Consider the following 24,046-nt stretch of genomic DNA (forward strand, 5'->3'; position numbering starts at 1 on the left):
GACGTGTGGCCCTTCGACGGCTGGCGCTTAGAACGACTAGCGTTCTAAGACACTGATTGCCAAGTTATACTATCCTGTAGGCCTACAGCCGTATACTTAACACAATATTCTCATCAACCTCACAATTCAACACAGCCCAATACAGTTTGGATAACTCAATTATAATTTTTTAAGTGCAGGCTAGTTATCTAAACAGACAATGATTTTTACTATCAAATGTTACATTGTATGACTTAATTAAAAAAAGGCTTCTGTTTAATATTTTGTCTAGTGTCTTATTGAGGTAACATTGAGAAAACTGCTTGTCAAAGTCATTTTTATTATAGTCTGTAGGTGTTCAACTGTTACAACTGAAATAGTACATTTTCTTACAGAGTAATACATACATTGTAAAACTTAGTTTTCAGCTTAATTGGTTCTTCATGTCCTTGAGCCATGTGGTTGTGTCTGCTGCTTGGTTACTACAGTAATTCAGAGTTCAGTAGTTCAGGACAAACCCCACAACGCTACTGATTAGGTAAAAACAAAATTTTATTGATGCAGTATGCGAGGAATGAAACAAAACGAATTTGGCATTTCACCTATCTGGATTGAAGATCTCATGCCTGGCCATCAGACGAGGCAGGAGACCCCCAAAATAATATCCAGATAAGTCTCAATGCCGCAGATAAGGAGTAGAGTGAGATGGATTACTGATTGATACCAGCTGTAGGTCTGATTGGCTGCAAGGCAGCTCTCCCCCACCAAAAAAGGCGCTCTGAAACTAGGGCCAGAGTGAATTAAGTGCTTTTCTGAGATCTGCTGTGTTAGTCCTGATGTATAGCCAATATGCCTTGGACGACCACCACCCTAGCTGTTTAATTAGGTGGTCGGGGACTCTTTGGCGGGAAGCTGAAGAGGCTGCTCCGATTCTGAATGAATGGCCTGAATATTTGTCTGCTGGGAATCCACACCTGGTCAGAATCTGACGAAGATGGTAAATAAACCAGTTGCGAGTGACGATAGTTTTCTTTTCGTTCAAAAAAAGGGGGGGGGGGTCCATACTTGAGGCTCCCTGAATAGTTCGGAGATAGGGGAAGGAGAGAAGGGATTCATAGGGACTTAGGTGAGGATTCAATTTGAAGTAAAAGACGAGAGTGCTTTTGCTTTCTTGGTCAGTTTTACTTCTTTTTATGTTAAAAGAAATTGTGTCTGAAGAGAGAATGGACAGGTCGTTAATGCAAGGGTGAAAGAGGGAATGAAGGAATGAGAAGAGACTGTCAACTCGGAGCACCTTAAAACTCCAAAACAGCCAGTAGAAAAAGAGCTTCGAGATTTTTATTGAGTGAAGCAGAGAAGTACCCGGCTCTGAGAATGAAGATACACGAGAAAGAATATCTGACGTGATAGGCAAACCAAAGAGGGAGGAAGGCGCTTCGGAGCGCTGGAGCCCTTTGAGGAGTAAGGAGAGTTGAGAGTTAGTGAGAATATGGCTGGGAGCACCGAGGTTATGAAAAACTGAATGGCTGAAGCACCTACTTTGATGGAAGACACTTTTTTGTGACTGTTTCAAAGGAAGTAAGAGGGAAATGGAACATTGAAGGTAGTGTGGACGTTTTTAAAACAGGACCAGATAGACCAGTCAAGGGTGTGTGGTGAGATACCGTGAAGCAAAGTTTCCTGGGCTTTAAGGATGAGGGGATGTATTGGGTGATTTACAGAAAAATATGTTCTGAATAGGTAGGGGTCAGAGTGGGGAGAGGATCGGCTTCTGGAGCTAAGAGTCTGAATCTCAAAAAATCAAAAACAAGAGAGGGAGTCAGCAATATTATTTAAATGACCTGGAACATGTTTGTAGAATTTTCATAATTTGTGGAGAAGATGAACAACGCTTATTAATAAAGTGAACTGCAGCGGAGTTATCTAAATTAATTAATATGGACTTTTTTGACCATTCGGCGCCCCACAGAAAAACAGCTACAGTGATCATATACATTTCAAAAAGAGCAATTGACTGATCAAAATGGGGGCATAGAATTAAACTCCTGGGGCCAAGGAGCTGCAAACCATCTTCCTCTGAAACAGCCTCCGAAGCCGTAAGACGGGGAGGCGTCTGTAAAAAGCTGAACATCTTCGGGGGAAAGCAAGCAATTGTCGAAAAAAAAAGTAATGCCGTTCCACTCGATTAGGAGGAGTTTCCAGAGGAGTAATTCAGAGCAGAAACAGTCTAGGATAATGGAATCCTAAAGTGAGTTTGCAGAAGAAGTGAGCTGCAGCAAATAGAAAATGAAAGAACAACCCTGCGGAATGATTCTCATTGCATAGTTTAGATGCCCAAGAAGAGACAAGCGCTCATGTTTTGAGCGCAGGGCTTCCGGTAAAAAATGAAATGAACGATGAATGAGGCTTTGTAAGAGTTGGAGTCGAGGTTAATTCGCAGAAATTCAATGGAAGCAGAGGGGCCGGAGGTTTTTTCTTCAGCTCAGGGAATAGACGTTTTTTTAGAATGGATAGGTTTTGAGTGGGTGGGGCACTCCCCAGCTGTTGTCTGGATGGCACCCGTTGCCTGAAAATGAATGGCTACTGTAACCTTTACAGGTACAGGCATGGCGTGACTGGGGCTGTTTGTGATTCTAAATCAGACTTAAGCAGATCACAATGCTCTGTTATAGTGCCTCCAATTTGTATCTATGCATAACATGTTTCACAGTTAGATCTAGAAATGTCTGATGGGGACGAAATATTCTGGGTTTACCGTAGGGTCATTTTTTCTCCCTCCCTTCCGTCTCATGCTGCAGTTGAAGAATTGGCCGCGCTTCGATATCCTACATTGTAGATTACAGTGCAGTAGCCCTGTCAGCGGTCGCAGTTTAAATAAGACACGAGAGGGGGTATGTCTTAATTAGCGAGTGTATTTTGGTGTATAAAGTGGGCTCATCAGTGTTTTTTACCTTTTGAAAACAAGGCGTTATTTGCAAAATTTAACCAATTATGAATTTCATTTGCTTAACAAGCTGTAATGCAAGTGTATTTTCAAAAAAGAGCAAAGCCTAAAATTCAATTGCACCTCTGACTTATACAACTTTTGAAAATAGATTTTGCCACCTCTCTGTGTCGCAAAGGTGTTTTGCGACCTGTTTTTCCCTCTGCCCCTTTTGAAAATCAGGCTGATAATGTACGCTTTTCAAAGCAATGCTCATTTATAGGTCAGTATGCTGGAGTGGACGTCACAGATATCACGCCACTGTTCGGCCACTCTCCTGTGGGGCAGCAGGGCGTTGTGGGGCAGGGAGGGGTCCCTGCTTCTGTCCTGAGCCCCTGCCACCTGCCAGAAGAACAGCCCTTTGAGTAAGAAGAGGGCCTGGTGGCTGTAGGAGTAGTATGCAGCGTCCAGGTGTGCAATGGGGTGGTCACCAGGGACACTCGCTGGGAAAACCTCCAGGATCCGCCTGGGGAAGCCCTCAAGCCTCTGGTTACTGCTGACATTGAACACTGTAACCTGGAAGAAAGTCATAAGAACATAAGAAAATCTACCAACGAGTCCATTCAGCCCATCAATGGTCCTCCGGTTCCTAGTAGCTCATTGACCTCAAAACTTTGTCAAGTTGGGTCTTAAAGAATACTAGCATCAACATCATGGCTAGGTAACCAATTCCATACCCTCACCACTGTGTAAATAAGTGTTTCCTACCCTTTGTCCTAAGTCTCCACTTAATTTCCAACTGTGTCCTCTGGTTCTGGTTTCTGTGCTGCACTTAAAGTTTTGGTTAGAGATGATTTTGTCAACTTCAATCAAGTCCCCTCTAATTCTTCTTTGTTCTAGCCTAATTCAATTCAGTTCCTTCAATGTGCTGTCATTGCTCATTGCTGTGCTGTCATTGCTCGTTCCAATGTGCTGTCACTGCTCATTGCTGTGCTGTCATTGCTCATTCCAGTGCTGTCATTGCTCGTTGCTGTGCTGTCATTGCTCATTCCAGTGCTGTCATTGATCGTTGCTGTGCTGTCATTGATCGTTGCTGTGCTGTCACTGCTCATTGCTGTGCTGTCATTGCTCATTCCAATGCTGTCATTGCACATTGCTGTGCTGTCATTGCTCATTCTTCCCTGGGGATTCCAAAATAATTTGTACAAGCAGGGCCCTGATTTGCACTAACCGTGGACTACCTTACCCAATTTACTATTGGCTAGTCCAAGATTACTGCTAATCAGTCTGGGAAACCAACCAATAATGTTCCTTCAGTACATATGTTTGTGTGCCAAAAAGGACAAGACATTGAAATAAAATGGATTTATAAGAACATGAGCTGGACATGGTTTAAGTGTGGGGCATGTATGGCAAATGAAAACCAAACAGGGTTAGGCTAGGGTTACGATGTTAATAATTAATGGTTTACAAGGAAAACAACAAGGTGTAACATGGTTTAAATAGGAGTGTAGACTTGCAGTTCCCAATTATTTATTATTTAGCTATATCTTTACTCTGCAATGCTGAGTTAAATGCTTGCTGTTGTACTTGATGTGTTTACGTTCTGGTTATCTGAGCTGTGAAACAGACCCGCTGGTTCTTAAATTGTTGTCCAATTGAATTTATATTGAATAACACTAGTACAGCCCTAGGCATGTTTAGATTGCTGGAGTTTATTGGGCTGGAAACATAAATGTTGTCAAACCTGAGAGATCACTTCATTAGGGAGCTATGAAGCAAAACAGCAATTTCAAAAGAACTATTGTTTCAAATTGAATAAAAACTACTGAAGTTCTGAAGTGAAACAAAATCAATTCCATGACAAGCTCACCATGTGTCCTCTGAAGAAGTAGATGCAGTGATCTCGCCTGTGGAAGAAAGCTGTGTCGACGGGGCCGCTGATGCCAGGGAAGCCCTGTGAGATCCTGCGGGGGTATCGGTGCCCTTGTGGGTCCTCAGTGTAAGCCTGGTCGTTCTCACTGTCATAGCGCCAGTACTGCGTGCCTGCCAAGGACACCCTGCCATTAGGGGAAGGAGCTCCACAAGTCATTTTGTTTACTTTGTCACTTTTGTCATACCTCTTATATCAATGAATATGATGTATATTGAACTCAGCTAACAATCTCACTCACATGCTTACAAATATCGAAATTCAAGTAAACTTTACCCATGGTGGGTGCATGATTTCTGCATTGTTTGATAATAAATTAAATTGTTACAGACCCCCCTGCAGTGTTTACTAGAAACGTGTTACTTTACCTTTGCTGTATCCTGTGTTGTTCACATCTCAGTATTTTTTTCAACATATTCCTGATAGTTTATATTTATTTTTTATTCACGCATCATAGGTAAATTAACTAGGGAATTACTTTTTTCAACTTTTACATGGGAATGTTTGCCAGGAAAAAAGATGATTTTGTTGCAGGAGGGAGCGCGATCTGGATACACTGTGATCCTTAGAAGAGAAGGCTTTTTTTCTGGCAGAATTTTGAAATCTGTCTGCCTCAACTTGCAGAGTGAAACAGCGTCCAGGATCAGGGAGCTTGTGCGCAGGGATATTTCTGCTGTTGCCTGTTTTTTTTAACATCATCCATGGATCGCTGATTTTTGAACCTCTGATCCCTCTTCCAAAGTTAGACACTTCTGGCCGAGCTCGTAAGCAAACATTCCAAGACCAAACATTCAAAGCTGGACAAGGGATACAAATGCTTCTTTGAAGAGTATATTTTTAACTATGAAGGTGAGTGTCATTTAAGTTTGTATATTTTAAAAGTACAATTTAGCAAAACTATTAACTGACATGTCACATAAATAAAAATAGGTTGCCATTTTAAGTGAGTCATGTTATTAATATGATTTTATGTATTTTCTCCTGCGTGTGTGTGTGTGTGTGTAATCTCTAACATTGTGAACCAAGCTGTGGTAGTGAGAGCTAGGTGCTACAGAAAGAATGAGCAGTCCCACACACTTGAGGTTACTGCTTTAACACTAGAACGACCAAGGTGGTCATTTTGACCGTTTTTGGAATTTAAATTTAAATTGCGGTGTGTGTGTTTAAGATACGGAGCTGTGCTTTCCTGACTTTTCCTATATATATGTACTAATTACACTGACACAGAAAGAATCGCGTAGCTGCAAAAATTAGAGCAGGATCTGTGTGATTTGTGCCGCACTTAGACATTGTAAACGATTGTAAATGAAGCCCATTCTATTCAAGTGTTTATTTATTCATGTCATTTATTTATAGTATGTCTGTATATAAATGCATAGCTTCGGTTGCATATATACGCTTTGTTATGTAGGCAATATAAACCCATTCATTTTTAATTTTTTTATACTTATTTACATCGTTTCAGTTGCACAGTTTTGTATGTATATGATGTACCTGTATATACACAAATTTATTTTCAAATATTTTATTTTTTTCAGTTTTTTGAGGTTACGCCTTAATGTGTCTGTATATAAACACATTTCTGTTAAAATGTATTTATTTATCAATTTATTGCATTTATATAGCGCTTTTTATACAAAGCATTGTACAGTACATAGCAGAAAAAAAAGAACACACCACAATACATTTGTATAGCATGTCACACATACAACTGCCACAGTCACACCATTTCAATAACAGTATACACATAATAATACAAAAGCAGCAATTTTAAAGTTACATTAAAACCCATGAAGACAAGAAAGCCATTTTATAAAAGTGCGTTTTTAATCTTGACTTGAAAACTAAACGACCCTGACAGACGAAGGCAGATCATTCCATAATTTAGGAGCTCTACAAGAAAAATCCCTACCTCCTCCCGTGTTGCTTGTGTTGACCTGGGAATAACCGGCAGCCCTGTGTCCTGTGACCTCAGAGTGCGGTTTGAAAGATACGAAAGGCAAGTAACTCCTGCAAATAACTAGGTGCAGATCCATTCAGGGCCTTGTAAGTGAACAGCAAAATCTTAAAAAAAATTCTATATGGCATAGGGAGCCAGTGTAAAGAGGCCAAAACAGGGGTAATATGTTCACTTTTCCTAGTTTTAGACAGAATTCTAGTGGCAGTATTCTGAACAAGCTGCAAGCAGGATACCACATGTTTTGGGACACCAGAAAAAAGTGCATTACAATAACAATTCTAGATGAAACAAAGCCATGCATTAGTCTCTCGGCATCAGATACAGAAATAATTGGTCTAAGTTTGGCTATATTTCTCAAATGGTAAAAAGATAATTTAGTAACTTCCCTAATATGAGTCTCAAGTGATAGATCAGGATCAAAGATGACCCCCAAACTCTTCATTTCTAGTTAAAGTTTTGATGAGAGACTGCAAGGGGTCGAGCTCATGTAATCCCACATTTCCTACAATGTTTCGGTTGTGTAGATGCTTTATATAATGTTCCTGAATAAAACTACGAATGTATTCAATTGTTTGTCCTTTCGTTATAATATTTACACTGGTCATGGTTGTTCTAGGCATGCCTATAAACGCGGTTGATCTAGTGTTACAGCAGAAACTGCAGAGTTCAGTTCATGTTACTGTTCGAGTTCATTGCTTTCCTTCTTTACCTGCTCTATTATCTACTGCAGCTGCAGATTTTCTAACTAACCCGATTTAATAATGTACATTTTCTTTCATTTTATCAGCTTGTGTTAACTTGTCATTTTTTAATATCCTGGTTAAAATAATTTTCTGTTCACTGGCCTAGGATATGTCTGCTTGTGAGTCACTTGCAAAATGGCTGTACCTCTAGATCACCTTGCAGACGGATAAGAAGCCCACCATTCTAAAGAGCTTCATCTGTTCCTGTGCTGCTGGCAATGCTTTCTGTAACCATTGGGCTACTCTGCTTTTTCAAACCGCACACTAAGATGAAGAGTGTACCACCTGCTGTGGGTTGTACGGGTTCTCATCAAATGTGGCACAGACCCAGATCACAGGTAAATTACTGCATATAACATTCCATGAGTCTGTAACTATAATCCACAAGCCTAAACGGACAAGGATTACAAATCACACTGTGCACATGCATGAAAGCCTAAAGAAACATTATTAAAGAGATAAAAAGTACTTTTCTTTTCTACGGAATCCATCCAGTCTGTTGACAAACTGGTTGTGAGAAAGCAAAGACATCTGGCACAAGTAGTGTAAAATCAACACTGAACAGGTTAGACAAGATTTCTATTAGTATTAAACATGTTGTTCAAGGCTTCTCAATTTCTAAAACTTCCCACAACTAGCTATTGCTTATTTCATTCACCTGAGTCATGTTTTTGCTTCTCTGACCCAAGTTTTCTATGTTTCAGGACCCCTTCCAGATCATCATGTGTTATCTGAGGGATCTATCCTCAGCAGTGTCAGACTACAACCCTAGATTTCAAAAATTCTTCATGGATTGGCTGGAAGTATTATGGTGTAATCCAAATTTAGTCCAGTTCCTCATGGTTCTGTACTAGTACTGCTGACAATACCAGGCATCCAGATGCACCATTGTTTCCACACCTCCCATTAATTGGATATAGTTTCAACAATTATTTAAATTTTGTCCCAGATTGCCAGCAGTTCTATCATTTTGAATGTATAAAGTTAACTCACGAATTATCATTAATAATTGAGAAGACTACTCGATACATGTTCAGGGAGAATCCTCTAGCCAATCTGCAGCTAGGATTATTAAGGGAACTCGACAGACAAGTACAATGAAAAGGGGGCTTGAACTTGAGCCAGAAGTGTTACAGGAGTATGCAGACATGTGAAATGTGAATGTCCTGCCTTGTGGTTTGATAGCGCACCCAGATGCTGCACATCATGGGGCCAGCCCTGACGGTAAAGTGTACGATCCTACTGTATACCCTCCCTTTGTCTGAGAGTGTTTCGAACACAACATACATCAAGATTGTCGATGGTCAGGCAACAAGTACTACTTGCAAGTTCAAAGACAGCTGGCTGTTACTGGCCTTGTATGGTGTGACAGTGGCGGTGTTTACATGCAAATTTTAATCGCGCTACTATAGTGCATTCATGACGTGTCACGTGCAAATGACGCATGATTGTGCTCGTTCCAAAAGTGCACGGCAAAAAAAGTGTGTGACTTAAGTGTCATTACGCTTTGGTAAAGCACGGTAAAGTGCGCGCTAATTAGCCTAATTAGTCCCATAGCAACAAACTCCACAGTCGTGCAAAATACTTAACGATAGACTTTCATGAAATAACACGATACCTCCTCCACTTCCCCTAAGTAAAAGAACGCTCTTCTCTGTGAACGATCTTTCCACCCTGTCCTCCTCTATAGCATAAGATTTTCCTTATCCCAATCTTACTAATACAGATCAGTTAAATATCCATCCATCCATTATTATCAATCCGCTTCTCCTGGTGAGGAGCGGCTAAATTATATATAAATTGTATATAGAGATGTTGATTTATACCAATACAATGATGTCAGCAGTTTATAACATTATGTATTAATTTCAGTGTATTATGAACGATGCATGAGAACTACTAGATCATTATGACCACAATAATAATAATACTACGAATAATGAGAACTACTAGATCATTATGACCAGCATTATTATCATAATAATAATACTACGAATAATGTAGCTTTTTTTCCCGCAGGATGTTTCAAGCTTCCACCCCTTCTGACAGCAGCAACACCAGCTCCGCTGGACGGATGAGGAAACTCGTTCCTCCTCCACATTATTGCGGACCTGGGGGTCATGGATGAACTGGATCGACCTCGCCAAAGAAATGCCACCTTTCACTAGTATTACCGGTGCTCTGGCTGAACTTGTTATAAATAGAACGCTACTGCAGGTACGAGATAAATTCAAGAAACTGAAATATCTGTACCTGCAGGATAGAAAACGCCTGCAGTCCTGCGTTCAAAGCTCGAGGTCCCAATTTCGGTCCTGTGAAATACCAGCCGCATCAATACAATATGGTAATTGCGCCAGCCATCATTTATTTTTCTAAACTAAAATATGCTACCGCGGTAAAGTTAGCTTGACGTTTGATATTCGTTTGATATTCGACTCAAGCTAACCCGACATGAATGAAAATGGCTGTATCTCGCCAACCACAGAAGCTAGAGTGCTCAAACCAACTTTAATTTAAAGGAGACCAATTGTTTCACAGCTTCTGTTTTACATGTGAATCCTAATAATAATTTCTGGAAAATAATAACATACCGCACATACGCACACTTAGCCTCAGCCATGCGTAAAAAGGGCTTTATCTCCCCAACCACAGTAGCTAGAGCGTCCAAACCAACTTTAATGTGAAGAAGACCAGTTGTGAATTGTTTCACAGCTTCTGTTTTACATGTGAATCCTAATAATAATTTGTGACAAACCAAATGGTTGGGGATATCAAGCGATTTTACGTATGTCAGGCTAAGTGTGTGCGCATATGCGATATGTTTTGTTTTACACATATTATTCTTAGGATTCACATGTAAAACAAAAGCTGTGAAGCCATTCACAACTGGTCTTCTTTAAATTAAAGTTGGTTTGAACGCTGTAGCTGCTGTAGCTGCTGATCCAGGAGCATCGTCTGATGCGCCTGGAGTTCAGAAGGATGTACTGTCTGATTGCAGGCACCGCTGCCAGGCAGGATCGGCAATACAGCCACCTTTTGGAAAGGCTGGACCACGCTGATCAACAGCACCAAGAAGTGGTTGCGTTGCACGCCGAATTTCGGCACACAATAAGAAGAGAACTGCAGGTGCCTACCCCAGCTCCCGCTGAGGTGGGCACCCGTTCTGCTGTGCGCAGTCTCTGCCTAGCGTGTAAAGCCTCATGTAAACCCCTGTGCATTATTTGAACGACATCCTTTATCGCGCAGCATCTCTTTTCAGCGCGTTTGGTGATATTTAAATAAACCCTCACGTTATTTTATTATTAATGAGGTCGTTTGCATTTGGACGACTAAATTTTCTCTCTAAAATAAACTCTCATGTAAACGTGGAAGCAGAACTGTCATGACCAAAAAAGCGCGAGAGATCTGTTGTCACGCTTTTCAGTTTTTGCTTGTAAACTGCCCCTTTGTCACGGACACCAGAAGTGACCTGACTGTAGACCGTGTTGTTAGAGATGATGCCCAGAGTCATGTAATGAAGGATAAGCTTGATGTATCTTACTACAACACATACTTAGATGCCTACCTTAAAACAGCTCAGTCTGGTTTAAAAGCCACACTGATAGTTATAATGTAGTGTAATCATGTGTAATGTAAAAGTAATTTCATCTAATTGTTTGCATTTCCCATTTGTAAAATAAGCCATGATAAAGTAATGGGATTTTAAAAAAATTATAATATTAGTAATAAAAAAAACTTTTAAAATGTCATGCTTTGTAAAGGGTGTATTGATCAATTAAGCATTACATGTACGTGTTGATTTTTTATTTTTATTTATCAGACATTTGACCTCTGAATAAAATGTAGCAGAAACTCATTGTAATTAATATAACCCTACACTAAGATAGTAACAAGAATAGGATTGGGGAGTGTAAACAGGGAAATGCCTATTCATGACTGATAAACATGCTGATGGAATACACAGTGTATTGTTATACAATATAGGCAAATCAGCTTTGACAATTAGAAATGTATGAGACTAGAATAACAATAAAAGTTACTTTGTTTTATTTATACAAAAAAAAATCTATGTTCTTCAACACTGTTGTTTCATGTGGGCTTGTCCCCTTTCAAATCTAGTGGTCCTCAGTAGTTTACCATTAAACAACAGTTTGCCCAAATCTGGTTGATGCTGCCTGCTAGAGACAGTGGAACTGCAGAATCCCAGCTGTGGTGCTCTCACTCTCCTTATGGCTCTCTCAACCACGATCTTTAGATGAGCAATGAGTTGGGTTAGTTCAGTTTCTTCCGTGCTGAACTGAACTTTATTGGTCTAAATGATGGAATTATTAATTTTGCTCTGACATCAGCCAGCATCTTCTCAATGAGAAAGCCTTTATCTGTCATGCATTCATCTCCAGGTTCCAAAAGACCCATAATACCAGAAAGCCTTGTTATTTCTTTCTAAGAGTTTTGAGATGAATGGGATTGCTCCGCATGGGACAATGGCATTCAGTCAATTGAAAGTAGAGAAAGCCTCTGACTGTAATGCAAGTGATGATGGGTTCTCACATCTGACCTCTGTGCAGTGCAGAATGACTCTCAGATTTGGACACTATTGTCTAAACGTCTCCGGCATCGTTCTCTTCACTTGTTCTTTTGACATCCACATAGGCACTGAACCTAAGTCTAAGTGCAGGTAGTTAGCCCAGGTGATGATTATACGGCTGACAGTTGAATCACTAACTTTAAAAATGTCAGCAAAAACCTTCTCATAAGAACATAAGAAAGTTTACAAACGAGAGGAGGCCATTCAGCTTATTGTTCCCAGAATCTCATCATGCAGCTTCTTGAAGGATCCCAGGGTGTCAGCTTCAACAACATTATTGGGGAGTTGGTTCCAGACTCCAAGAATTCTCCTTCAGACCAACAGCAACACGACAACTATATAATAAAAACTCATCAATGAGATGAAGTGTCCTCTGAGGGCTGGGTGTTGCATCCTCTTCAACTGCTACCAATCCCATGTTCTGTGCCCTTGACCAGTAGACCAGTTTTGTAGCAGATAGTTCAACTGCGTCCCAAAAAATGTAAAAACCTCTTCAGATGAGAAGCGTGTGTATTAGCGGAAATCTAATGCACAAAAACGATTAATTTGTGGCTGAACTAAAGATAATTTGTAAACTTGGGCTGCCAACTCCTTTATCCCTCCAGTGTAGGGTTCAGTGCACCTATGATTTAAAGAAAGAAAAACATGCTTTTTAAAGTCAAATACGAGACATACACCTCACTTTAAAGTTAATAATATATGCTATATTTATCACATTCTATGCAGCATACTAGGTGTAATTAGTTACTCTTCTGACAGTGAAAATAAATAAAGATAGATAAACAAATTCTGTAACATGCATATACACAGTCATTCTATATGTAGAATAACAAAGTGTTAGTGTACTAAATGTTATTTAATCGAACGTAATATAGTCAAAATACAGTACAACACAGAATTTGTACATACCAGGAGGTGGCCTGCTCATGTAGTCATGCTCCATCATGCTTGCAATGGGATCTGTGTTGTCGGTTTCTTGTGGGTCTGTTGTTTCAGCAACGGGGGTGCAACGAACATGGCTGACACCAAGTCAAACTCTTGCCCTGTCAAAGGGTGATTCCTTACTTGGCAATCATTTTTCCCAAACCACTAAAACCAGCAGGGCACGGTCCCTCTCTTGAGACGTGTTCGCCCGGTTGCCGTGGGTTGAAGTGCTGAGTGCAGACATGTGCTTCCTCGTCTTATTTGAAAATTCACGCCTTCAGACGGTGGAAGTAAAGATACCCTGCAACTCAAACTTCCGGTTTCATGAACCCGGAAACATGAAATGGGTAAATTGCCCAGTTATTTATTATCCAACAATTTCAAAAGAGTTGACAATATGTTTAAACGCTGCAATACGGACAACACAGGACACAGCAAAGGTAACAAAATGCATTTTTTGTAAACTTTTGTGGTGTTCTGGAACACTTTAATGTAATATTAATGAAGTGATAGTGCTGTCGATGAAGGCTGTACCGTGTGGTAGTTGACTGTGACTGGAGTTATGCGTCCCGAGCCGAAGGTGACACTTCACTCTGATTGGCTACCATATTATTGTTTATAAAACAATGAATAATCCTCTCCCTACACCCTAACATTAAGATCAGTATCCTATACTGCAGTCATTACACATCTAAAGTAGTTCATGTTTGGCAGTGAATAAGCATTTTTTTGTTACTTTCAAAAAAAGTGAGCGGAGGTGCTGACTTCCTCAGTTGTCCTGACAGGAACATTTCGTGGTACCTTTGTAAGCCCTGCATGTATTAATGCCTGCTATAGCTAGAAGCTGATTTGTGACACTGAATTGTTTTCTAATACAAATGGACAAAGCAGTTTAAAGTTTGCATAATGTTTTCATGTTTGATCTTGTGTGTATTTTATTTTGGTTGTAGAATTAAATGCAACATTTTTTGATATATTGATGTAAGTATTAGGTTTTGTAATAAATTTGAAGTAATACATTTTGCAATTGCATGTTAATGTTTGAAAATGTGTTAACTGTAAACGATAAATGATAAACTGTGCTTTAGAAATTGAGCAAAACATCCCCTGTTAAAAAATGTTAATATATATTTTTGTGTGGGTACCTTTAAAGAAGTATGCAGCATTGCAATAGCGAGTCCAGACGTGAATGAAGACATCGATGCTCTCCACAGGAATCCCCTGCCAGCCTGAGCGCACCTCCCGCGGGTCCCTGGAGCGCGAGCGGTTATTACGATTCTCATACAGCCAGTACCAGCCCTTCCTGAAGAAATAGGTGTTGAAGCGGATCACTGGCTCCCCCTGCTGATTGGTCTTCCTCCACACCCAGTCAAAAACAGTGTCAAAGGGCCCCTCACACACCCCTGTGGAAATGAGAGAAGAGAGTATTGTGAAGCAGAGACTTTTATCCTCGGTTTGGTCTGAAAGGGAAATGTAACGTTTGTTACGCTGGATAAGTCAACAATATCAGAATACTGATAATACTGACTTTTTGATAATCAAAGTTCTGTGTATTATGAAAGAGTTTGATGACTGATCAGTGAAAGAGATTCCCTCCCCACACGTTGAGACGATATGAAACGTGTTGTCAGTCAGAATACAAGATTCTACTGCTGCTGGACCCACGCCCTCTGCCACCACTGGTACTGATATGATATTTTCACATATCCAATGGACCGCTGGAACCAATTAAATTTGATATAACTTTTGTTTTGATATTTTTATTTACATATCATGGGTCATAAATCTACTAAAGAATGAAACCAAACAAATGATTTATCAGATCTTCAATGTGGATTAGTAGATGATAAAAACACACCATGAAAACGTTTGAATTGTATCCAAATGAAATGCACTTACTGCACCACTGATGCATGCTTTCTGTTCCTACACGATTCCTAGGAGTGTGTATAATAAGTATCAGCGCACAATATCGGCCTGAAATTTAGAAGGGGCATTTTAATAGAGAAAATAGAGCTTACAATGAATTTTCACTGCAAGTTTTTTTGTCACCTAATTATACGTCTTTATTTTCAGCATGGGCAGGTTCATTCTCCTACTCGCAAAGCAACGAGTTAGCGCACATGTCGTCACAACAATGGGAAAAAAGAAAGGAAAAATACTTCTTAGCTACCCAAGTTGAGCTTTTGCTCGATGATATTTTAGCACATAAAACTGTTCTTTTTGGCAAAAGGTCCGGAGCCACTGCTAAATTTAAATGCAATCTCTTCCATAAAAAGGTGAAATAAAGAAGTACCCCTAGTCTCTGTAAGTCGCTTTGGATACAAGCGTCTGCTAAAGACCAAATAATAATACTAATATTAATAATAATTAGTGCTGGGACAAATATCCAAATATTCAAACACATATTTTTGGATACAAAAATCTGATGTTCGTAGTTCGCTAGAAATTACAAAAATACCTTGCAACTATTTACCGCCTCACCAGAAGATGCGCGACATTTTCAAAAATGGCAAATGAAAAAGAGCTGATATGTGAGATTAATATATTTTTAAAAAGCACAGGCTCAACACAACAGATTTTGAACCTCTATTTAAAAGTTTTAGACAGCAAAAAGTAAACAAATCGGATTATTAGCGCCCACGCATAGTGATCTCTATAGAAAGCCATCTGGGTCAAAAATGCATTGTGCTCCTTTAGAGCGAGTCAGAATCTCATGGGACAGGAAAAAGGCAAGCATCATTCTGATGCCTCGCTTAAACAGTGCCCAACTTGCTCGAAATGTTGTGTAGTGATTTTTATATATTTTATATTTTTTTGTTTCGACTTTCTGTTATGTGGAATGTAATAAACGAGAACCAAAACAGTGAGTTATTTTCCCGTTGATTTTACAACGCCATTTCCACATTTGTTTTATTTGTAGTGTTTAAAGTTAAAATGTGTTTTGAAAATGTGTGTCTGGCCACTGTTTACTGTGAAGAAACGGCAAAGGCAAGGAATAAAAAAAAGTAAAAAATAAATAAAATGCGGTGTCAACTTCATGTACTATTTATTTCAGGAATAAACAGAACAACGTTTAACTTGAACTGTTATTTGGCATCCTTTGTTTTGTAGTTAATTCACTGGGTAAAGTAAGGCCTACACAACGTATTCTTTACTCCTGGGTTACTGTAGCAAAGTGGTTAACAGTGTACAGGTGCAGGAATGCAGCGTGATAAATGAACAGACAGACAATGATAACACTATGTAACACAATTTTTGTTCCGGGTAGTAAGTGTTATTTCCTAATTGCTTATGCCTCAAAAGTATAGAAAATGGCTATTATTCCCCACAAACTTTGCTTTTGTGACCAGGACAGTGATATTTTGAAATTTACCTATTTCCAATGAGAAAACGGGCAAATTGGTGTCTTTTCGTTCACATAAAGTCAGAAAAAAACAACATATGAATCCAAATTAACATGTATTTATACTAAAGTAATACAAATATGACTACAAAAGATTTAGAAGTGAGTAGTTTTTCGAGATTTACGATTATACTGTAAATCACTTTCACGAATCAGTCCCCAAATGTAGTCTCCCATCATGTTCTCGTTATACTGTCCTTGGTAGCGGCGTTCAAAGTCCAGTATATCCTGGTGGAAGCGCTTGCCTTGCTCCTCCGAGTACGCTCCCATGTTCTCCTTGAATTAATCAAGATGAGCATCAAGGATATGGACTTTGAGGGACATCCTACAGCCCACTGTGCCGTAGTTCTTCACCAGAGTCTCAACCAGCTCCACATAGTTTTCGGCCTTGTGATTGCCCAGGAAGCCCCGAACCACTGCAACAAAGCTGTTCCAAGCCGCTTTCTCCTTACTAGTGAGCTTCTTGGGGAATTCGTTGCACTCCAGGATCTTCTTTATCTGTGGTCCGACGAAGACACCGGCTTTGACCTTTGCCTCAGACAGCTTAGGGAAGAAGTCTTGAAGGTACTTGAAGGCTGCCGACTCCTTATCTAGAGCTCTGACAAATTGTTTCATAAGGCCCAATTTGATATGCAGTGGTGGCATCAGCACCTTCCGGGGGTCCACCAGTGGCTCCCACTTGACGTTGTTCCTCCCCACAGAGAACTCGGTCCGCTGTGGCCAGTCCCACCTGTGGTAGTGCGCCTTGGTGTCCCTGCTGTCCCAAAGGCAAAGATAGCAGGGAAACTTGGTAAAACCGCCTTGGAGACCCATCAGGAATGCCACCATTTTGAAGTCTCTTATGACCTTGATGCCATCTCAGAAAAATGCAGATATGTATCCACTTAGGCAGCTGGAACTAAACTGAACTGGTGGGCTTAAGGCCCCTGTATTTATACTACTATTTATATTACTGGAAAGTTCTAGAAAGTTCTAGAAGTTACTCCAAGTTTACTCAGCACCGAATCTATCTGGAATGTTCTGGAAAATAGGTAAATTTCAAAATATAACTGTCCTGGTCACAAAAGCAAAGTTTGTGGGGAATAATAGCCATTTTCTATACTTTTGAGGCATAAGCAATTAGGAAATAATACTTACTACGCAGGAACCAAAAAAAAAAAAAAATTGTTACACGGTGTAATCGAGGTGCAATGATATTTTATTTGTAAATCCAATGGTCTGATGACACAAAACACAGTAAATAATAATAACAAGCAATACAGTGGCATGTGTTGCTTCGTTGTAATCCACGGGTTTGTCCAGAAATAATAACACCCACACGTAACACAAACACAATCAGCAGTCCACAGTGCGTGCTCTAGTGCTCCTGGTGCAAATACAGTTAATCGTGAACAATGGTCCAGTGTTGTCCGGGTTTAGTGCTGGCCTTTGGCGACAGCTCCGGATCGTGTTAGCCATCTAATAATAACAAACAGTAATTCTTTAGACATGATAAAACAAAACACTCATGATTGCAATACACACTCTCCTTCTGGTTCAACTCTAACTATACAAAGGAACAGATAACTTCGTTACGCCCCTTTTGTACCGTCATGATCCCTTGGTTAACTAGTGCAACCACTCCTCCAATTCGCTGCTGCCACGTTGTTTCCCTTCCAGGTTGATGATTTAGTGTATCGTAGCTCCGCCCCCTTTCTAGATGACCAACTTCTTTCTAACCCTGGGAATTAATTGTCTGGCCATCCAGTCCAGGGAACTCTGTTCCCTTTACACAGTGCCTCCTGCCCCGGCTGCGATGCTGTCTCTGCCTGCATTCTGAGCAACATAACGGCTTTTATTACTTTTTGAAAACAAACAAATATTTGAACGAATATTTAAATTATGAGCCAATATCCGAACATGAAAATCCTGTGTTCGTCCCAGCACTAATATAGAAAAATGCCTATAGAAAAACAAACAACCCTTAATTTATTTTAATATCACAATGTATTCTCTGATATTCTTTACATGCAATATCTGAATGTTTATGTTTGTTTGTGAAAAATCATAATAAAAATGTTAAACATTAATATGCGTTTGTTACATATGTTTTCAAACGGTCATGTTTATTATGCATTTAATATATTGTAAAATTAGTCAGCCTCCACTTATAAGCACCTGTGTGACAGGGTGGCTGGGCAGTGATGTCAGGTCAGAAGCAGGAAGGAAACTGACACCAGTAGTACTGCAGTTCAAAATAAATGACACGGCGCGCCGTTTTATTTTTAAATAACAAAAAAAGTTTAAACACAAAACACTTGCTCACAGAGCAAAAATAAAAAGGTTTAAATAAAACAAATCTCGAGCACAAAATAATAAATACAGGTCAGGCTGGGCAGTCGCTGTCACTGTTCCTGTATACTTTAAAGTTTAGTTTTCTCTCTCCTCGCTCTCTCCTCTCTCTCTCCTAACATCCACCCCGAGCTGGATAGCGGCAGGCTTTTTATACCGTGGCCGAGGGGTTTAACTAGCTAGCAATTATTCTATTACCCCTCGGCCACAATCTGCACAAGTTTTTTTAAATTACTGTGGATGGGGCTACCCATCCACGCTACTAAACAATACAAACAATGCGGCTACGCCGTCATTTAAATACATTTTAAAATAAATAAAATAACAAAACACCTGGCGCTTTGCTGTCATATAAATGTAAATACAATAATAAATCAGAAAACAAAACAAATACAAAACAGGGAAACCCCGTTCTAAAAATGAATAAACAAATACGTACAGGGCTCCTCGCCCTGTTCCACCCTGTTCGAATTTTCTGAACAAGGCACTGTTCTCCATGATAAATGAGTTGTGGCACGAGCCAGGGTACTTAGCAACTACATCCGTGTGTGGCAAAGTGGTAAGTGGTGTATAGGTGTAGAGCAGGTGCAGTGCAGCAATCCAACAATGAAAAGACAACAAAGCACGGGTGAAATGAGTTCTGTTTATGACCAAACAGAAAACAATTATGAGGACTGGTAATACACAGCAATACACAGCGATGTGTACTACACAGGGAATGATGAAGGGTAGCAGTCCCGTAAACAATAACAATAGACCAAACAAACACCAAATACCAAACACAAACACGGTCACCTCTCCCAGTGAGTGCTGCAGTGCTGGTGTTGAAAGTACAATTTCTATTTGTGAACAATTAGTACTGTGTTGTCTGGGTTTAGTGCTGGCCGTGGGCGACAGCTCCGGATCGTGTTAGCCGTCTAGTCTAACAAAAAAGACAAACAGTATGTTTTTCGACAGACAAACAAACAAAACACTCACGGTTAGTATCTCAATACTGGTCCTTTCGGTCATAGCGTAACCATCACAAGGACCAGATCACATCACTACGTCCCCTTTATATACCGTCAACCATGGCCCCTTGGTTAAGGAGTACAACCGCTCCTCCAGTCCGGGGATGCCACACCATTAACCTTCCGGGTCAATGATTTAGTGAACCGTAGCTCTGCCCCCTTTCTAGATGGTGGACTTCCGCTGAACCCTGGGAATGAATTGTCGGGTCATCCAGTCCAGGGTACTCTTTTCCCTTTACACAACGCCCTCGCAGGTCGGAAAGGAGATCTAACACCAAGAATCATTCGATCTCTGTCACACCGTGATAATACATTGAGCATCACATAAAACTTGCACAGTTAAAGAATGATGATGTTTTCATTCCTTGAATCTGGGGATATTTCAACATGTGTGCAATCTATTACACCGAGCACGTTTGGGAAGCCAGACAACTGATAACATTTGTGTTTTGTTCTGTTTTGTTCCACATCACCAATTGAAACTAGTACATATTCCCTGCCCTACAGAAAAACGCATCTGTGACATCAGTCAGTATCTTTGTCATAGAAGTCTGACAAATGCCTGATCTGCCCCCAGCTGTTGTCTGGATGGCACCCGTTGCATGAAAATGATGGGCTGGTGTAACCTTTACAGTACAGGCATGGCGTGACAGGTAAGACGTTATTTACAAAATAGAACTAATTACGGACTTCAATTGCTTAACAAGCTGTAATGCGAGTGCTTTTCATAAAGCTCACACCCTGACATGCCATTGCACAGCTGACTTATAGGACTTTTGAAAATACAGTTTGCCACCTATCTGGTGTCACAAAGGTGTTTTGCGACATGTTTTTCATTTTGACCCTTTGAAAATCAGGCTGTCTGTGTCAATAGATATCTCTGCACATTTGGTGATTTAGACGGGTAATAATTTGACGCGTACACTATGTTAAGAAAGATTATACACTACAAGTGTGCTGTGTTGAGGCTGTAGTAAATAAAAACAGTTTGCTATCTTTATTACACTTCCCTAAAAAATTCCCTAAAAAGAAATTTGATTGCAGTGGTGTTAGGTTGTGCAATTCGAAAAGGCCTGGTTTTGTTGGAAAAACAAAGTTTTTCACAACGTATATAATAGTTTTGAATTAATTTTTTTTACTAATGCATAATATTGTTACTGCAGTAAATTAATACACATTTTTATTCAACCCATTTCATGATCACAAAGATTAGGCTCCATATAAAATGCTCAATATACAGTCAACCCTGCTTGATATCACTTCCAAGGGACTGGTGACGAAAAGCGGTTGGCTTTATCAGGCGTTCACCAACAAGTAGGCGAAATAAGCATTTCTGGCTATAAATAGTAAAAGAAGAAGAAAAAAACTGAAATATAATTCTCATGCTTATTTTTACGATGGTTAAACTATTAGCTTTTTTCATTATTGTGATGTAACAGTGTGGTATTTTATTGTGGTAATTTAAACATACAACAAACTAAACAAACATGTATTTATATCTACCAGAACATCACAGCTTTTGACTTTTAAGTCCAAAATGAATCCTATGAGTTATTTGTCCCTATTTTGTAACATATGTTTTTATTTTATTTTGTATGTCATTTTAATCCCCTTACAAAAAAAACAAACAAAGTTAATTAAGAAACAAAAAACAAACAGTAAGATTCGTATCAGTTTATTTCAGTGATCAGCACATGTACAAATAGCTGTACATGGGAACGGGCTCCTGAATCATGGAATTATGGGTAACCAAAAATAATAGCTTGTTAGCATCCATTACATTTTTGTGAACCATTTCAGAATGTTCAAACTAAATGGCTACACAACTAAAATATCATTATTTTTCAGACTCTTCATAGTGTATAGCAGTGTTTTGCTATATCTTCATAGTGTATAGCAGTGTTTTGCTATATCTTCATGGTGTATAGCAGTGTTTTGCTATATCTTCATAGTGTATAGCAGTGTTTTGCTATATCTTCATAGTGTATAGCAGTGTTTTGCTATATCTTCAGTGTATAGCAGTGTTTTGCTATATCTTCATAGTGTATAGCAGTGTTTTGCTATATCTTCAGTGTATAGCAGTGTTTTGCTATATCTTCATAGTGTATAGCAGTGCTTTGCTATATCTTCATAGTGTATAGCAGTGTTTTGCTATATCTTCATGGTGTATAGCAGTGTTTTGCTATATCTTCATAGTGTAGTGTTTTGTTATATCTTCATAGTGTATAGCAGTGTTTTGCTATAGCTTCATAGTGTATAGCAGTGTTTTGCTATATCTTCATAGTGTATAGCAGTGTTTTGCTATATCTTCATAGTGTATAGCAGTGTTTTGCTATATCTTCATAGTGTATAGCAGTGTTTTGCTATATCTTCATAGTGTATAGCAGTGTTTTGCTATATCTTCATAGTGTATAGCAGTGTTTTGCTATATCTTCAGTGTATAGCAGTGTTTTGCTATATCTTTATAGTGTATAGCAGTGTTTTGCTATATCTTCCGTGTATAGCAGTGTTTTGCTATATCTTCATAGTGTATAGCAGTGTTTTGCTATATCTTCATAGTGTATAGCAGTGTTTTGCTATATCTTCATAGTGTATAGCAGTGTTTTGCTATATCTTCATAGTGTATAGCAGTGTTTTGCTATATCTTCATGGTGTATAGCAGTGTTTTGCTATATCTTCATAGTGTAGTGTTTTGTTATATCTTCATAGTGTATAGCAGTGTTTTGCTATAGCTTCATAGTGTATAGCAGTGTTTTGCTATATCTTCATAGTGTATAGCAGTGTTTTGCTATATCTTCATAGTGTATAGCAGTGTTTTGCTATATCTTCATAGTGTATAGCAGTGTTTTGCTATATCTTCATAGTGTATAGCAGTGTTTTGCTATATCTTCATAGTGTATAGCAGTGTTTTGCTATATCTTCAGTGTATAGCAGTGTTTTGCTATATCTTTATAGTGTATAGCAGTGTTTTGCTATATCTTCCGTGTATAGCAGTGTTTTGCTATATCTTCATAGTGTATAGCAGTGTTTTGCTATATCTTCATAGTGTATAGCAGTGTTTTGCTATATCTTCATAGTGTATAGCAGTGTTTTGCTATATCTTCATAGTGTATAGCAGTGTTTTGCTATATCTTCATGGTGTATAGCAGTGTTTTGCTATATCTTACTAGTGTATAGCAGTGTTTTGCTATATCTTACTAGTGTATAGCAGTGTTTTGCTATATCTTCATAGTGTATAGCAGTGTTTTGCTATATCTTCATAGTGTATAGCAGTGTTTTGCTATATCTTCATGGTGTATAGCAGTGTTTTGCTATATCTTACTAGTGTATAGCAGTGTTTTGCTATATCTTCATAGTGTATAGCAGTGTTTTGCTATATCTTCATAGTGTATAGCAGTGTTTTGCTATATCTTCATGGTGTATAGCAGTGTTTTGCTATATCTTCATAGTGTATAGCAGTGTTTTGCGATCCTACGGAATATCACTGCGCTTTCTCAGCATCAGGCTGATCTCTGTTTAAAACAGCTAATGTGTGAAGAGCAAGTCAGATCCGAATGCTGGATGTATGATGTAACCCTCACTGTGTTTTTTGTCATCTATATTTTCATTCTCAATTGATTTATGACCCAGATGTGTGAATAAAACCATTAATATCATGTTGAAAAAGATATTTCAGCAATACATACAGCACAGGAGACAGCAATGATTAGTAGTGTGCTTGTTGTAAACACTGAAGAGCTGAAGAGTGTTGTGAAACGGCAACAACTCAGCAGTAACTCCACCATGTGGGTGTGTGTCGCCACATTGTGTTGGTAGCTGTGCCCTGCATACAAACATCATCCCAATGCTCAGCATACACACTTTTCTGTGCTGAGTTCCCTTGCTTGGGTCATTGCCATTTTATTGGAAATGCTTAACTAACCATTCTTTAATGTGCTCTATTATTTTATTGTGTATGATATATTACTGTTTATGTATTCAACTACTGTAATCAAAAACAAATACATGGAAAACTCAAACTAACAGATTATCGCGAGTAGTGGTTAGGGCTCTGGACTCTTGACTGGTGGGTCGTGGGTTCAATCCCAGGTGTACTTTACCTAGATTGCTCCAGTAAAAACCCAACTGTATAAAATGGGTAATTATATGTAAAAATAATGTGATATCTTGTAACAATTGGGTAAGGGCGTCTGCTAAGAAATAAATAATAATATTAATATCAGGCAAATTGAAAATAAATATTTTTGTC

General features: G+C 39.1%; 1 protein-coding gene and 1 long non-coding RNA gene across 2 annotated transcripts in view; one reads left to right on the top strand and one right to left on the bottom strand.

Moving 5' to 3' along the window:
- Nucleotides 1-513: 513 nt before the first annotated feature.
- LOC117397766 (matrix metalloproteinase-21-like) overlaps nucleotides 514-24,046 on the bottom strand; it is a 50,687-nt gene continuing 27,154 nt past the window's right edge. The window contains exons 5-7 of the mRNA XM_059008768.1: nucleotides 14,196-14,453; nucleotides 4,776-4,948; nucleotides 514-3,478 (exon numbers count right to left, since the gene is read on the bottom strand). Coding sequence (XP_058864751.1) covers nucleotides 3,176-3,478; nucleotides 4,776-4,948; nucleotides 14,196-14,453 — 734 coding nt within the window. The 3' untranslated portion in view covers nucleotides 514-3,175. The remainder of the gene's footprint in view (nucleotides 3,479-4,775; nucleotides 4,949-14,195; nucleotides 14,454-24,046) is intronic.
- On the top strand, nucleotides 5,269-12,220 carry LOC131706873 (uncharacterized). The gene is made up of 3 exons (XR_009310859.1): nucleotides 5,269-5,684; nucleotides 7,645-7,876; nucleotides 8,243-12,220. It is a non-coding gene; the product is annotated as an uncharacterized LOC131706873 (long non-coding RNA).

Source organism: Acipenser ruthenus, chromosome 37 (assembly GCF_902713425.1).
Source record: "Acipenser ruthenus chromosome 37, fAciRut3.2 maternal haplotype, whole genome shotgun sequence".
In the NCBI taxonomy this organism is placed as follows: domain Eukaryota; kingdom Metazoa; phylum Chordata; class Actinopteri; order Acipenseriformes; family Acipenseridae; genus Acipenser; species Acipenser ruthenus.